General features: G+C 43.9%; 1 protein-coding gene across 3 annotated transcripts in view; it reads left to right on the top strand.

Moving 5' to 3' along the window:
- The first annotated feature begins 489 nt into the window (after positions 1-489).
- Positions 490-17,783, top strand: part of LOC111869810 (HEAT repeat-containing protein 5B) — a 109,295-nt gene continuing 92,001 nt past the window's right edge. For all 3 annotated transcript variants that reach the window (XM_023861594.2, XM_023861593.2, XM_033753564.1), the window contains exon 1: positions 490-631. In XM_023861594.2, the coding sequence (XP_023717362.1) occupies positions 500-631 (132 nt within the window). In that variant the 5' untranslated portion in view covers positions 490-499. The remainder of the gene's footprint in view (positions 632-17,783) is intronic.

The raw sequence follows: 17,783 nt of genomic DNA, 5'->3' as shown, positions 1-17,783 counted from the left end.
TACCGGGGGTAAAGCGGCCGGGGCGTGAAGCTGAACACTCACCTCCAGCTAGTGCCGTCNTTGGAGTTTCCATTATGTTAACTGTCCATAAGAATACATGAGTATCAAACAGATGTCAGAAAGTACGTTCGAAGATTAAAATTTAACATCGGTATGAGTAACATATTACATGCAAGAAAACTTCCCAAAGTTGAGAAAATTGTATTTCCAAGTGCGTGGTAGTATCTAGCCGAGATTCAATTTCAGCCTAAATATGGCTCAGCATCTCGAGTTATGTGTCAGGAGCTGTAATTATCCTTTGTTTTAGTGTGTCCACCTGGCCATTGTATCCTTAAATACAAAAAAGAATTAAGGATATTCAAGTCCGGTGATGTAGGAGTTCAAGGATTTGAACTCACCACGCAGCAGTGCTGAATGACTTGTTCAGTGTGGTCTCCGTTGTCACAAAGTCTCCTTAATCTGTTAACAACATTATGGTTTGTGTTGCAGACCGGCAGCCATGATGATGGAGTTGAGCCACAGCCTGACATTGAACGAGGAGGCCCTCAAGCAGATCCCTGAGGCCAAGCGCCCTGTGTTCGTATTCGAGTGGCTGCGTTTCCTGGATAAAGTGCTTGTCGCCGCACAGAAGGTACTTATATTAATCACATGATAGGTTTGTACTTAATGGTTTTACCCGATTCATCAGCTGCACAGTTTATTTAACAGCGACTAAAATATAAAGACCAGCGCGATGAGAGAGGCATGTGTCAGTTCTTGTCGCTGTACAGAAGGTGCTGCCACGGTGGCAACGACCAAACATGTGGGTTTAACGCTGTTAATACCAAAGCCCACCATCAGGTACGATCCTGAACTAGTTCCATCCACATCCCTCCATCACGACTTGTTTCTAAGATTCGCCTTAATGTTATTCATCCATCTGCTTGGTCTTGCAAGAGGATGTTTTACAACATGTTAGTATTCTATTTGTGTGCCCAGTCACATGCCAAAACAGCGTCTCCTCCTAGAGTTCGCTCCAAACAGTACACTTTCACCTGTCTAAATTACGAAAAGTCCTCTTTTTGTAATATCTTAAATTGGCCACTTGCTTCAGTTTTCTTAGGTCTAGATATCTTCATGAGCGCCTTGTTTTTAAACGCTTACTTTACACAGATATATTTCTGGATGTTCTCCATCGTCCGGTTTTTATTTAAAACACAACGTTTCAGGGGCTGGATTCTGTCTCCGTCTTCAGGTAAAACCTACTCACTTTGGTCCAGTTGATAGAGCTAGTCTGTATATCCGGACACCTGCACCAACACAAGATAGAGCATATAAACTAAGCATAGCACACACTATCAGCAAGGGATAAGACAGAACATTAAAACATTAATCCACAGTATGAGGCCCAGCACTAGGAGTACTATCAGAATAGAAGCCATCACTCTGCACGGTACCAACATAAACAACAGAAATTTTTCCACTTAATCTTCACTGGACTGGGTTGCAGTTTGTTTGCCTTCTGCTATGATAACAAGAGTCCAGATGGGAGAGATGTTGACTGATCGGATGATATATCAGAGACATGTGGGCATATATCATGTATTTCCTCTATGTGGTGTTTGGTTCAATCTGCAGAACCTTCACTTCTTTCCAACATATTTTGTGGTCTTCGTACGCATATTGGGCTGATTTTGATTTCTGATAGCACTCTAGTGCTAGGCCTCATACTTGTGGAGTTTTTTTTTTAATGTTTTAGAGTTTTGTCTTAACTCTCGCAGATGTTTTGTGCTATGCTTGGTTTGTATACCCAATCTTGTGTTGGTGCAGGTGTCTGAAGACAAGGACTGCCTCTATCGATTGGGCCCAACTGAGTAGGTTTTACCTGAAGATGGAGACAGAATCCAGTCTCCAAAACGTTATGTTCTAAAAACAGGGCGATGGATAATGTCCAGAAACATAATATTTGTATGAATGTACCATCGTCACAGACGTTTAGATCCTCCTTACTTTGCATATACGTACGTTTTACTCAAAACATGACACCACACCGCACACACATATATAGCAACCGTCGATTGTTTTGTGTATCCAGACCTTCGACATTCTGGAAAGTGGACGGGACGAGAACTGAATAGTAACAAGCTTTGAGAATGTATTCATTTCCTAAACGGGGTATTATCACACATTGTAAGAATTGAAGTACTGGCACAATTCAAAAGGAGATGGGCAGAAGCGTCCAGTATCGAAGTTCTACTTTGAAATTCTCCTGGAAGAGCTGAATGAATCACGACGTACACGCCAGACCCGTTCTTATTGCCTTCCTGCCCTCAGAATGTTAACCTGTAGCTGTTGTATAGGTCCCTTCATCGCAAGAGAATACTAAGTGAATTCTGTGCGCTTAATGAAAGCTTTCTCAAACATTCATCCTTAAGACGACGAAGAATTTTTTCGCGCTTTACATTATTTGAATCTTGGGGGGTGGATATAATTTTTCACCTGTCATTTATACCATTTCGTCAGTGTACTGTAATTAACAAGAGGAACCGGGATAGCGCAGTCGGTATAGCGACTAGCTACTGGCTGGACGACCGAGAGGTCGCAGTTCGAGTCCCGGTGGGATGAAGGATTTGTTTTTCTCCACGTCGTCCAGACCGGCTCTGGGGTCCATCCAACCTCCTATGCACTGGGTACCGGGGGTAAAGCGGCCGGGGCGTGAAGCTGAACACTCACCTCCAGCTAGTGCCGTCGTCAAGAAAATGTGGATCTATACATCCACTCTCCTATACACCTTCATGGTTTAGTGCTTAATTAATTAATCACTGGGACAACTTTACCTTTTACTGTAATTAACAAAGTTCGAAGTAAAGTACCTAAACCGAAACGGGAAAAAAGTGATGGGAGGATTGAAAAAAATCGCGTAATAAGGATCTTGATAAAAATTATTAGGGTGATAAAAGCAGTGAATATGAGATAGGTGGGATATGTAGTACGCATGGGGCAGTTAGGAAATGCAAACAAAGTTTCGGTCGGAAAACATAAGTGGAATAGACCACGCGGAGACCTAGGCGTGTGTGGGAGTATGAAATGAAAACGGATCGGAAAAAGAAATGGCGTGTTAGGATGTGGACTGTACTCATCCGGGTGATGATAGGAACTGGTGGCGATCTCCTGTGAGCAAGGCAATAAACCGTTTGGTTCTGTAAGAGTCAAATAGTACTTTGGCTACCTGAGCTACTATTGTTATCTTTTCGTAGTATGCCCCTATGTATTCGTTTGATCAGTGCAATCTGATGTCATATTCAGGCGCAGTTTAAGCGTTTTCATTCGACTCTAGAATTACACATGCGAAACAATGTTTGAGCTTCCTCTCTTGGCTGCAAGTGCCCCCAGAGGACAGGAGATGGAAGTGGCTCATGATTGTGCCCCCTGGGGGACGTTTATATTAAAGGTGTTAGAATCTGTGTTAATAGAGCAGTGTGTTCATTTTGTCGTACTGTTTTGAACTAGGAAATAAGCAGAGAATTATATGACTACCGCATTATACGGGCATAATCACGGTACAAATAAGAATCGACAGAACATTCTGTAATTACATCTAAAATAGTTTGTTTAGACTACATACACTAAAAGAAGCCAAGAAGTTGAAATGGCACAGATGACCGAATGAATCTTTCTTTCTCCATGGAGCAGAATCCTTCTTTAGAAACTAATATTCGCTCACCTGGTCAAGAAATTTCTCATGTTTTATGGAACCCGGTGTTTTATACCAGGGATTGAAACGACGAATGGTCGATTTTTCATACTTAGTTACTCTTGAAATCTTCACAATTTAAATTCACTGCCCTTCCTATATATATTATGATTTGAATTTCGAAGAAGAATAAGAAGAAAAACTATTTTTCTTCCGACCAACTTTATCTCTGTAAAAAAGTACAATGTAAGGGCGGAGAGGGATAAATTACTCCTCGCTGTTTTCTTTGTTGCCATGACAACGTCCATGAGAGAGTCGGCACTCGGGACCTTTCCCGTTTTTTCAAATAAATAGCTGCTGTGACGTCACTTGATGCGATAAATATTGTCGGATGAACGTATAATACTGCGAGAGGTGAGAAGCATTTTTTTTTCTCCATATAATGGATAGTGAAACTTCACATATGTCCCAGCCTAAACAACGATTCAAGAACGTGAAGGGCAAATAAAGGGGCTAGAATGAAGTCCCTGGTGGTGGATCGTCTTTCTGTGTTGTAGCGTTCACTAAGTAATGAATACTTACTGCTTGGGAGTCTTAACAGTAGGGTCACAGAGCACGTCATACAGTGCCGTGTGGATGTGATACACAGGGCACTCAATCACGAATTCCAAATTGTCTTAAAAATTCCTTTAACGATTTTGATTTTCGTCCAGACACAAATATAGAATAGCAAAGAATATACGGCATATTAAATTTCTCCAGAATCTAATTACATGGTTTTCTTCAAGTATTGTTTCTCTTTGACACGAGCAACGGAGATATATGGGGGAGTGGATGTATCGACCCAAGTTTTCTTGACCTCGGCACTGGTTGAAGGTGAGTGTCCAGCTTCACGCCTAGGCCGCTTTACCCTCGAGGAGAGAGCCCCGATACCAAATGGATATGGGGTTGGATGAATCCCAGAGTCGGGCTGGACGACGTGGAGGAGAGAAAATTCTTGACCCTACCGGGACTCGAACTCCGACCCCTAGGTCATCCAACTCGTAGCCAGTCGCTATACCGACTGCACTAACCCGGCTCCCAGGCTTTGTTATTAGCTGCGTTACATCACAAATTAGTTATATATGATTTTTTGTATAATAGCAGGTTAACGACAAATGTAGTTTTTAGTTCTAGTTTCATGCGCTGTGGTGAGACTGAGTCCACTTGGTACGTCGGCCACTAATTGGCCTATTTTACCAGCCCCGGATGATAGGTGAATATGGAGCATTTCATGGAATGAGGATGGCAGGGGAAACGAAAGTACTCGCAGAAAACCAGTCCTATTACCATTTTGTCCACCACAAATCCCACATTACATGATCTGAGCTCGAATTAAGGCCGCCGCGGTGGGAAGCCGGCGACTAACCGCCTGAGCTATGGCACGGACGTACGATAGATGTAACGTTCGATTTCATTTCCTCGAGTTATTTGTGTTCGAGTCCGCTCCTTTCCAAAATTTGAAACTTTTTTACTTTAACAGTTACAGAGTTTCAGTCCTACGCGGTTCACTCTCCGATCGAGCAGGGTTGCCCACCGATAGCGCGTCTGACTTGTATCCAGGAAAATCCAGTTACAATTTCAGTCCTGCTTTTCCCCAGGCAAACGACGGAATATTGTCCTCACGTGCGCCGTGACAGTTATTTCGCCTGCACTTTCCACGTGTCACCAGTAATCATTCTCATACCTCACTCGACGCTCGGAAACCGTTGTGAGGTGAAACACGCTCCGAATGGGCACTCACTCATATCGACGAGCCCTTTTGTCAGATTACGGCTTTGCCTGTTTGAGGTTTTATTTGTGCTTCTGTTATTTGTTTATAATTTGACCTAACCTTCCGGCCGCACTATGGCCCTGGGGTCGACTCAGCCTCTAACAGAAATGAGTACCACGAATTAATTAAATAATTTTCCTGAGGAGTAAAACGCGGCCGGCGCGTAAGGCTGATAACCTTACCGCCATCTTTGAGCCGATTGTCTAGATAATGTGGGACCCTCAACGTCTCAGAACCCTATGGGCCTTCACGGCCTGTTACAGGGATAACTTTACTTTTTTTTTTTTTTTTTGGCACTACAGCCCCAGTGGGCCTAGGCCTACCTCCATGAACTTCTCCGTTCACTTCGGTTTTTCTCGATCTTACACATTCGATAGGACTCCTTGGACGAGTGATCAGCTCGTCGCAAGGCCTCTACCTGTAGACAAACACAGAAAAACGCACACAAACATCCATGCCCTGAGTGCGATTCGAACCCACGATCCCGGCTTCCGAGCGAGCAAAGACGGTGCATGCCTTAGACCGTTCGGCTACCGTGACCGGCTACTTTACTTTTTTACTTTTATTTATTTACGATAACGAGTAAAGAGCTTTAGTGAAGCTGGCCATTGTTAGACCAAACCTTGGTAATCCGGATGCACAGATCTCACGTGGACAGCCATGGGCTTGAACCGGAGAATCCACTGCTTCTGACCGTCTGAACTGTGGCTTTGCCGAGACCAGTTGCCGGAAGACTGTAAGTGGTTCATCTCACGGTTTAGTTTCTGTTTAGTCCATTACCATCTGTACCGTGCTAAATGAAGCAGCATTATCAGTGCGGGAAGAGATCTGCAATTCTAATGGACTCCTCTCGAAAACGGTAGCGATCCTAACTAACCTTGAATATATAGCTGTTTGACTTGGATTCAGATGCTTGCCTAGCTTGAGTTGCCAGTCGAAGCCATTTTCCATTCGGAATAGCTGGTACACAGCATATTTCCAAGGAATCGTTACGTAGTTTAAGGTTTTTTTAAGTTTCTTGGGGTGGGGTGAGACTGAGTCCACTTGGTACGTCAGACACTTTCTTTTATTACTAGTGGGGTGGGACTAAGTCCCTTGTACTGCGGGCACTTCTGGCCTATTGTACTAGCCCCAGATGATAGGTGAGGGTGATTGTGGAGCAATTGGTGGAATGAAGATTGGCAGGGGAAACCGAAGTACTCGGAGAAAACCTGCCCCAGCGCCACTTTATTCACCACAAATCCCACTTGACCAGACCCAGGATGGGAAGCGGTGGGAAGCCAACGACTAACCGCTTGAGGTATGGCGCGTCCACTCGAGCAAACTTGGTCCAGTCCAACTTTGTCGAAGACAAATCCCACGTTACCTGATCTTGGATCGAACCCAGACCGCCGTGGATCGTTACCTATGTTATAAACTGAAATAATTGCATAAAGAGGAATTCGAACACCAAAAATGCAATTTGTCATTTTATACGTTTTGTGTATAGTTCTGGCATCCCAGCTCTCATAAGGAACAGCTTATGATTCCTCAGAACTAGGACAGAGTTGTGTAGAACGACTTCCCATTCTGTTTTATCGTCTGACGTAGCATTTTATCCACGCTTCCCATTCAAGTTCAGAAAATTTTCAACCACATCACGTGACATGTTTGTTGGAACGTTGACCATTGCAAGGCGCCAGCCCATCGGCTACAGAAATGAAGTTGAATTATGAGAAAGTACACTTTTATGGAGTGTAATGCATTGAAGTTCGGTCGAAGTTTTCCGACGTTTCGGAGTTACAGCCTGCTTCTTACTTGGCTTACTCTTCAACCCTGAAGACTGAGACAGTACGTTCCTCCAAACCTTTGGTAAACGTTATCGGACTATATGGTGTACGTACCTGAAAATAATACTATTCGTGACCATCGCTGTAAGAACCCCAGATTCAGTGAAATTTAATTAATTTTGCCGCCGGTACTTACTTATGTTCGTAACGCAGTGGGGTATCGGCATGGGGGCAGTTACAGAAGTATACATCGCAGCGTCTTCGTTAGACGGCTCCGTTGGGAAGAGAACATCCTTACTTCACAGTCCGCCAAAGAAAATAATCTTGCCAACTACCCGCGCACGGGAAAAAAACATCCTTGCATTTATATAGTAACATCTGTCCAATAATGGCCATCGAAGAAGATAATGTGTGTGTGTATGTTATTTCTGGAAGCAAAGCCTCTGTAATTTGGTCCTTTATTGTAGAGCATATAGTGGAAAGATGCAGTAAGGAGGAAAACAGATGATGACATCTGTTTATGGAGTAATGGTTTTCCGAATATTACAGGTACCCATACCACATAAAAAGTACAAGAATTCTGTTTATCTTTTTTTCCTTCCTCATCTTCTCCGTCAAATCCTTCCTCTTAAATTTAAACGGTTGCATTCCTTTGTGCTAAGTAAAAGGTAAAGTTGTCCCTGTGCTTAACTAATTAAACACTTCGCCATGAAGGTGTGTGGGGGATTGGATATATAGATCCACATGTTCTAGACCTCGGCACTAGTTGGAGGTGGATGGTCAGCTTCACGCCCCCGGGAAAAAATACCCCGTTATCCATCTGATAGGAGATTGGGTGGACCCCAGAGACGGTCTGGACGGCGTGGAGAAAATTTTGACCATTCGGAGACTCGAACACCCACCCCTCGGTCGTCCAGCCCGTAGCCAGTCGCTGTACCGACTTACCTACCCCAGCTCCATCCGCTGTGCTAAGTAGATACAAATTTCGAGTGTCAAAAGCTAAGTTAGAAACCTCATTTGCCATAATTCAAAGGTTGCATGTTTCAGCGTCACCCTTACGCCCCTGCTAGATCTTTTCAATAGTACATGTGTAGAAGAAATGTTAAGAGGTCACTGAACAGTGCTTCTTGTGGGCCGAGGTAGTCACCTGTTTTATTTAGTCTTATGCTGAAAAGTAATATGTGTAAAAGTAAAGCTATCCCTGTAACAGGCCGTGAAGGTCCATAGGGTTGTGAGACGTTGAGGGTCCCACATTGTCTAGACAATCGGCTCAAAGATGGCGGTAAGGTTGTCAGTGTTACGCGCCGGCCGCGCTTTAGTCCCCAGGGAAATTATTTAATTAATTCCCGCTGCTCATTTCTGCTAGAGGCTGAGTAAACCCCAGGGCCATAGTGCGCTTGGAAAGGTTAGGTCAATTGAAAATAATCCAGTGACCTCATCGGGACTTGAACCCGCGACCTTCCGTTCNAGAGTTGATTTTGAATTATAATGTCTGGAGAGTAGGACACATAGAGGGATGTTGGCTGTGGGTCAAGTTAATTAAGTGTTGTGTCCCGCTGTATTATCTTGTAGTTGTGAAGTTCATGCTGTTGTGCTTGAGGGCCGGCTGTTGTTGTCTCGATGTGGGTTAAACCGCGGTGTTGTTCTCGTGTGTTTTCATGTAGTTTAATGTGGCGTCGAAGATGGGATTGTAGGTATCCCCGTGTCATTTAGGTATATGCCCTGTTTTTCATTACTATAAATGTGAAATTATTCCAGAATATTGAAATATTACTTTTTTTTTTTTGTTTGTGGATATATTGAATATCCATACCACCTTCTGTTTTGAATTGTGTGTGGCCTGTTTAAGAACATGTCACGAAAAGAAACATTTAGGTTTCTTGATCCTAGTGTTATTTATGTGGTCTTTATGTCTAATTTCGATATTCCGGCCAGTTTGGCTTACGTACGTCATCACAACTGGAGTATTTTAATTGTTAGAAACCAAACACAACAATCATATAAATGTAGCAACAATGACATCTTCCAGTTAAAATACCCTGTTTGTGACGCCGTGCTTCACACCCCAGAATACGGCAATGTATGTCCTGCGGGACACGCGGTAGCGTAGTTGGTTGGGGCATTATGCTACAAGCCGGAAGGTCGCAGATTCGAGTCCCCATGAAGTGGATTTTTTTTTTTTCAATTTAACTAATCCTTCCAGCCGTACTATGACCCTGGGATCGACTCAACCTGTAGAAGAAATGAGTGCCAAGAATCTTCCTGAGGGGTAAAGAGCGGCCGGCTGACAACCTCACCACAATCTGTGAGAATATTATCTAGAGGAAATGTGGGAGCCTCGACGTCTCACAACCCTATGGGCCTTCACGGCCTGTACCATACTTTGATGTAATAGAATTCAAATGAAACAAAATTCATTTTCCTCCTCCTCATTTAACTTCTAAGAATATAGTTTGAGTTTGTATATGTCGAAATCTATCATGATGCGCGGTGGTTCTAGTTTAGGTTCATTGCTGCGCGGAATTCAATTGCTGGAATGTCTTCGTGTTTTCTAACGCACAGAATGTACACCCGCAGCAATGCATAATCGTTTACAATTCCATGTACCGGTACTGCTGGTAGTCGTACTCCTTGTGACATGGTATTTCTTCCCTGGAATAATATACAGGTCGTATTTGGACCATGTCTGTAAGAATTATTCTCCATCCAGTGTTCTGTGATATGGTGCTATGTTGACAGACATCTGCAAATGTTTTGGCCTTTGAGATAGGTTTACATTATTATTGCTAGTACGAAGCATGGTGGTTATGTAGAATAGTGCCATAAGCTTACTTTCGTTCTGAATTGTGATGATTTCGCCGGTCAGTACAGTCGCTGGTGGTTCATTAGAAGGATGTTCAGCTCTGTGTTTGATCCGGGCAACAGGTTGTCTGACCTGAGCTTCAGCCAGGCAGCTTAATGTGGTTTCCCTCTTTCAGAATTAGCACTTCAGTGTCCGTGTCACGATTTGTAGTAGAGCTGCGTCGAGCATTACAAATGTCTCCCTTTTCACGCCGCCTATGATTTTATGCTGAAGACTGTACGTGCCATTTTTATTGACTAACAGAAATCCACCAACAGTTCAGATAATTGGAAACCACTATAACAAATCGAAACCTAGATTCTGATGGGTTCTTACGATGGTATGTAACATTCAGAATTAGTGTGTTTTGGACATTTTCCATCATCCGGTATTCTAGAAACTAGAAAACACGACGTTTCGGAAACTGGATCTGTTTCCGTCCTCAGGCGAGGGGCCAAGACACGCACTCATTTGGGTCCCTTAGAAAGGGCTAACCTCGAGTCCAGTGATTGAGGTAAATAAATAAGAATTTAATTGGATAATCCCTTTATGTTATTTATTTTTTAGTATTACGTTCTTTATATATTTTCTCCGCTTCTTTATCTGTGTCTCTTCGCATCTTCTGTATTAATGTATTTTTCTTTCTTTGGACCGGTCACGGTAACCGAGCGGTCTAAGGCATGTACTGTCTTTGCTCGCTCGGAAGCCGGGATCGTGGCTTCGATTCCCACACAAAGCAATGGATGTTTCGTATGTGTATGTGTTTATGTTGTCCTGTGTTTAGATAGAGGCCTTGCGACGAGCTGATCACTCGTCCAAGGAGGCCTACCGTCCGTAAAATGATCAAATGAGAAATCAACCTCGACACCGTAAAGGTATACTAGGAACGGATTAAGTAAGTAAGTAAGTAAGTAAGTAAAGTTCTTTCTTCGGTGCTTGCCTGAAATTGGCTTTTAGCTATTTTCATCCACTTTAATAAACTAATTGCTTTAAATTGAATCGAATAAGATGCATTCCTTTATTAGATTATCATTGTCCTGTTCGCTAAGCAGAACGGCTTCTGCCGGTGATGCAGTGGGCTCTAATACAATCTGCACAGTTAACCTCTTGTATTGTGATACGAACTCTATGTTGCTACAGAATGGCTGGTGGTGTTTTAGTACAGCGTACAAGTGGCAAGATGTTTAGTAGTAAAGAGCGACATGTTGTTTCTAATATGTTTAGTTATTTTAAAGGTAAAACTCCCGAGGATATATAAATTTGTAGACGAATCAAACTGTTCAAACTCTGAGCATCTGAGCATTTCGCGGGCTTCAGTTTTCAAAATTATTTTTTCTGTATATTCGAGTGACCGTCTCTGTGGTCTAGTGGTCAAAATTCCTGGCTACAGATCCAGAGGTCCCGGGTTCGATTCCCGGCGCTACCAGATTTTCTGTGAAGTAGTGGGTCTGGAACGGTGTCCGCCCAGCCTCGTGAGAATTGAGGAGCTATTTCTGGTCTACCTGCTGTGGGGATCCCTTGCGCTAACCACGTGACTCCCTCTATCCGCAAAAGTTGGCACTAACTTCGCCGACAAGCGGCGGTCGTTCGTTCGGTATGGTTCCCTTTCGTACTACAGGCCACGGAGGTTTTATATGTTCGATCTCCATTGGTATCACCGATGAAAAAAGAGAGTATCGACTATAGATCAATCGCTAACGCTCGATTCTGTCCTTACGGCGGTAAATAATGACTCCGCACTTCCTAAGTTTAGAAGATCTACACTTCAACTTCTTCTGAAAGAACTCGGCTTTGTTTGTGAGATGAAAAGAAGCAAAGCCATTATGGTTGAAAGAGAAGGTGTTGTATCTTGGTACCATCAATACTACATCTGAATGAAGAAGTTCGGCAAGGAAGCTAATAACATCGTGTACATAGATGAATCGTGGGACAATACTGGATCCTCCGTGCAATAAGAATGGAAAGAAATGGCATTTAAACCCAGAGACAAAGTTTTCTGGCAGGATTCTCTGCTGGTTTAAAGTCACCAACGAGACATGGGCCGTATTTTTCATTGGCACGTGACGGGAATGAAAAGGGGTTTTGTTCCAAACGCGAAATTTGTGTTTCTCTGCAAAAAGCAACAGCTGACGCCCACTGTGAAATGGATGGCGAGTATTGTGAACAATATTTTGTTCAACTTTTTGCTAACCTCCCGCCTGAATCAGTTATCGTGGTGGACAGTTCCACCAAAACCGAAAGAAGGAAATGTTACTTGCAAAATCATATGAAATAAAATACGTGAGGTGCTCCCTGTGGCATAATGGGTTGTTCTAGATGTAACATTGTGGACTTATATTCCATAGGTGCTCGGTTCGAATGTCGGCCGGGACGCCAACTATCCTGACTCAGTTTCTTCATGGTTTTCTTAAATCCCTTGAGGCAAATCCAGGGACAGTACCTCTGTTAGGTCACAACCTCTTCTTTCCGTGTCCTCTCCAATTCATCACTCATCCCATCATCCGTCGCTCTGTTATCGATAGTGAAAGCGTCGTTAAACAACCTGCGAAACAGAAGAGAGGAGATTGTGAATAGTGTCCTATGGAAGTGTGACATTTAAGATCGACGACACAGCTGAAAACTGGAGCGTGCGGTTCTTCATTTACCTCCATATCACTGTGAAATGTGCTCTCAAATACAACATATTGCCATGAAGAACGCAACATTTAAAACTGTCGAAATATTAATTCGTCAGGTATTTAATATTATAAGTGTCGAGAACCAGAGCAACTTCGTCGAGCATATCAGAGCAATAGGAACCGCAATGTGGAAAACGGACACAATTAAAGACGACATGAAGCACGTCATCATCCAACTAGGTGACGATATGATATCCATCAGTATCCAGCAAGGTGACATGGAACCAATCAGCATCCATCTAGGTGACGATATGAAGTCCATCAGTATCTAGCAAGGTGACATGGAACCCATCATCCAACTAGGTGACGACATGGAACCCATCAGCATCCGACTAGGTGATATATGGAACCCATCAACATCCAACTAGGTGACAAATGGAGCCCATCAGCAGCCAACAAGGTAACATATGGAACCCTTCAGCATCCAACTAGATGACATATGACGATTCGACAAAGAAGGCACCTGACTACCAACACTACAATGATGGACACGGCGAGAAAAAATACGGGATTAATGTGGTAGAAGGCCTGGACCAAGTATGCTGTTTTCCGCGTCTCCTGCTTTAATCAAACTTTGAATGAAAGTGAAAATACCTCTATAAATAAGCTGTACGCGACAGTGACATACTGCTGTGCATTGCAATTTCTTGTTATAACAGCAGCGGTCTGCCGCTTCAAGTTGTCTACGTGTATAAGGTACAGCACATTTGTTTCTAAACGCTGTTCCACGTTACCTTGCGCTTTGCCTGTAGCTAGACCGCCAGCATTTTATATCTAACATGTTGAGTCGCTGTTGCCGTAAGAACAGCAGTCTATTCCTGTTGTTGGAAAACTTACATCCTTGCCGGTAAGCTTCCTACTAACCAAGAAGAAACACTGCAGACGCGCTTGACTTCACTCTGAATTTTGCAACAACAACAGCAGTACTCCCCAGGCATATTTCACTCTACCTTGACTGCTGTCGGGAACACGATAGCGTTGTTGGGTGAGACACTATGCTACAAGCCGGAAGGTCGCGGTTTCAAGTCCCGGTGAGGTCATTGGATTTTTTTTTCAATTGACCTAATCCTTCCAGCCGCACTACGGCCCTAGGGTCGACTCAGCCTCTAACAGAAATGAGTAGCAGGAATATTCTTGGGGTTAAAGGGCGGCTGGCGCGTAAGGTTGACGACTTTTTTTAATGCTAGTGGAGTGGGACTAAGTCCCTTGTACTGCGGCCACTTCTGGCCTATTGTACCAGCGCCACATGATAGGTGAGGGTGATTGTGGAGCAGTTGGTGGAATGAAGATTGGCAGGGGAACCGAAGTACTCGGAGAAAACCTGCCCCAGCGCCACTTTGTCCACCACAAATCCCACTTGGCCAGACCCGGGATCGAACCCGGCCCGCGGCGGTGGGACGCCAGCGACTAACCGCTTGAGCTGTGGCGCGACCGCTGACAACCTTGCCTCCATCTGTGAGGCGATTGTCTGGAAAATGTGGGAACCTCAACATCTCACGACACTCTGGACCTTCACGGCCTGTTACAGGGATACCTTTACTTCTTTTTTTACTGCTGTCACATTATTACACATTTAAATATAACTCGATGGATCACAGCCTTTCTAGAGAAGCTGATAATTGCTCGTTTGGTTAATAAATTCCCTGCTATTTAAAGATCTCAAATGCTTATTAAGATAATATGTCTATCAGGGACGGATAATTCACCACATCTTGAGCCAATTGAATCCAGTCATCATCCTCACACCCTGTCTTCCGAGCTGTACGCGGCGTAGCGACACGGAAACGTCGAAGATGCTTCTTCATATGTGGAATCAGACAAGAAATGAATGAATGATCAAATTAATCAAGTTTGTTACAAATATTACTGACTAGGAGGAGCCGGGACAGCGCAGCCAGTATAGCGACTGGCTACCGCCTGGACGACATAAGGGTTGGAGTTCGAGTCCCGGTAGGGTCAAGAATTTTCCCTTCTCCACGTCGTCCCGATCGGTTCTGGGGCCCACCCAGCCTGCTATCCAGTGGGTACCGGGGTCTCTTTCCCCGGGGATAAAGCGGCCGGAACGTGAAGCTGACCACTCCAACTAGTGCGAAATCCTGAAATATTGGATCTATACATCGACTGTCCCATACGCCTTCGTGTCTTAGAGTTTAATTAGTTGAGCACAGGAGCAACTTTACCTTTTACTGCTAACTAGAATGCGCATGCAGAAAATCTGCTCTGTAATTTAAAGAAAACTATTTTTGTTGTTCTTGGCTAGACGTTATTGTACAAGATTCGAATAATTCTGAAAACATTAAGATGTCTCTGGGATGTGATTCCTTGTAGTTGGAAGGCGATTAGCATCTGCCAGAATATTACGGCGCTGCATCTCAGAGGACGACAGTCTTAATGAGGTTTTAGTTTTTGTGATTTGCCATTGTCATCAACTTATGTGGAAACAGTATTGAAAACAAAGGTGTTCATGTCGTGGGGACATCCGATAAGTGCTAAATCAAATGCTTCTGTAGAGATCATGCCTGTAATGTGGAGGGATATACGTGTCACGAATTCAACCCTTCCGCGCTTCGCTAATATCACCCCCGTGACTTGATAGTCCGTTGGCCACGATGCAAATACAATTTTGCGAAAATGTCAGGAAGGAACGAGGTATAGCGGACCCTGCAGTCCAGTTGAGTTGCTGGGTGCGTGAAAGGATGAGTAACGCAGTAGCAAGTGTCAAGGGGGAGGAAAGGGCGGCATACATGATATTTACTTTGTAAATATTGACCGAAAGAACTAGCTCTATGGAGATGAGTCCTTGAAAAAGCCACCATTCGTTCAGCTGCTCAAGAATTTCCCATTTTATGGAACCGGAAGTTCATTACAGTATTTACAAGAGCCCCTATCCTGATCCAGATGAATCCAGTCCACGCTACCTCATCCTGTTTCTCTAAGATTCATTTTAATATTATAAACGGACCTACATTTATGTCTTCTTCCATCTGGCTTTCCCATCAATGTCCTATATGCATTCCTCTTCTCCCCCATTTGTGCTGCATGCCCTGACCATCTCATCCTCCTTGCTTTGATCATTATAATTATTTTTGGCGAAAGTACAAGGTGAGAAGCTCGTCATTATTTAGTTTCCTGCAGCCTTCTGCTATTGTATTCCTCTTCTGACTAAATATTCTCATTAGAACCCTGTTCTTATACACCCCCAGTTTATCAATATTAGAGTTAATTTCCCCGACCACACAACACGTTTTTATTATTGTCACACTACATGTTTCGACCTCAAGAGGTCATCCTCAGGTGTACGAACACAGTTGCGCAATCACACGCAATCACATTCGTTTTTCCACTTATTTCGATCCTGTATCCTGTTCAGGTCTACGCTCAATAATATATGTCAAGTTTCTTCTTATAAAATACAAGTTAAAGATACTATTCCAAATGTTAAAAGTTAAAATTTAAAGTTTAAAAAGTAATGTGAACGAGTAATGTGGACGCGCCTTTATGGCTGCGAATACTGCTGACATCAGTAGGGTCCCGTATGTGTCATTCCTCCACGCACCGAAATACCACGTACTGTCAGCTTAACTATGTCACAGAGTCCTTGAGAAGCTATTCGCCACTCAGCTAGTCAAGTAATTCTGCGCATTCTATAGAACCCGAAGTTTCATTACCGAAATCGCAAGAGCCTGCCCTTGATCCCTAAAGAATACTGAAGTCGGAGCCGTGTGTAACATTTCCAAATCTTATAGTGAAGAACCCTTGGCGCCTTGCCCAACCCACAAACTAGAGGATCAGTCCATCAAACCTCCATATCGGGGGGCCATTTTCTCCATCCGAAATCTAATGACTGCCCATGAAGTGGTGACAAAGAACTCGCTTAAAAATACTGACTGTGTTTCCTGCCCTATTTGATAAAGTACAGTGTGTATATCGCTTGGCAAAATAGAGTCATTAAGGCGTAACAGTAGTCTGCGTTTGCGTGTACAATAATCAATTTCTCACTGAAATAATTTAACACGACTGTCAGTTGGGTAAATTTCATAGATAGCGCATTTGGGAAATATTACTTTTGCATGAAATAGGACCCGGACCTGTGTTCTCTTGCTTCTGGAGAAAATCACAAGATACGTGGCATGGGCACTGCCCTTTTGGCTCTTCAGTAATATATCGTCACTGTAGTCTGCTGTAACTGCGCCGTGGAAGTTTCGCTTTCTTCTCTGAGGGGAGGAACTAGTAAATAACTCGTAGAGGTTCGGCTGCAAAGGGGTACAGGTAAGGCAAAGGTAAAGTTGTCCCTGTACTTAACTAATTAAGCACTATGCCATGAATTCGTATGGGGGAGTGGATATACAGACCCACGTTTTCTTGACCTCGACACTAGTTGGAGGTGAATGGTTAGCTTCACGCCCCGGTCGCTTTACCACCGAGGAACGATCCCCGATACCCAATGGATAAGGGGTTTGGTGGACCACAGAGCCGCTCTGGACGACGTGAAGAAGTGAAAATTCTTGACCATACCGGGACTCGAACCCCGGACCCTTCGGCCGTTCAGCCCGTAGCAAGTCGCTATACCGACTACGCTCACGGTGACGAATGTAAACAATACTGCCGTCTGGGATCCGTGCCATAACTGAGGCGGTTAATGGCCTGATTCCCATTGCAACGGCCCGGGTTCGATTTATGGTGGGCAAAACGACACTGGCGCGGGTTTCTTCCGATTACTTCGGTTTACCCTGCCAATTCTCATTCCACCAACTGCTCCATATTCATTATCCTAGTATTGTTTTCATACTGACAGTGTCATTGAATAACCATCTGTAAAAATGTCTTCCAAGCTGTGACGCCATTTAGTGTACAAGTTTCAGAGGTAAAAATGTAAACCTATCGCTGTAACAGGCGTGGTGGCCAATAGGGCTGTGAGACCTGGAGACTCCCACATTTTCTACACAATCAGCTCACAGATGGCGGTGATGTCAGCCTTCCGCGCCGGCCGACTTCTACCCCCCCCCCC

This window comes from Cryptotermes secundus, unplaced genomic scaffold, assembly GCF_002891405.2.
Source record: "Cryptotermes secundus unplaced genomic scaffold, Csec_1.0 scaffold245, whole genome shotgun sequence".
NCBI classification, from domain to species: domain Eukaryota; kingdom Metazoa; phylum Arthropoda; class Insecta; order Blattodea; family Kalotermitidae; genus Cryptotermes; species Cryptotermes secundus.
Note: the sequence above shows the minus strand (reverse complement) of the source record. Positions and strands in the feature narration are given on the sequence as shown.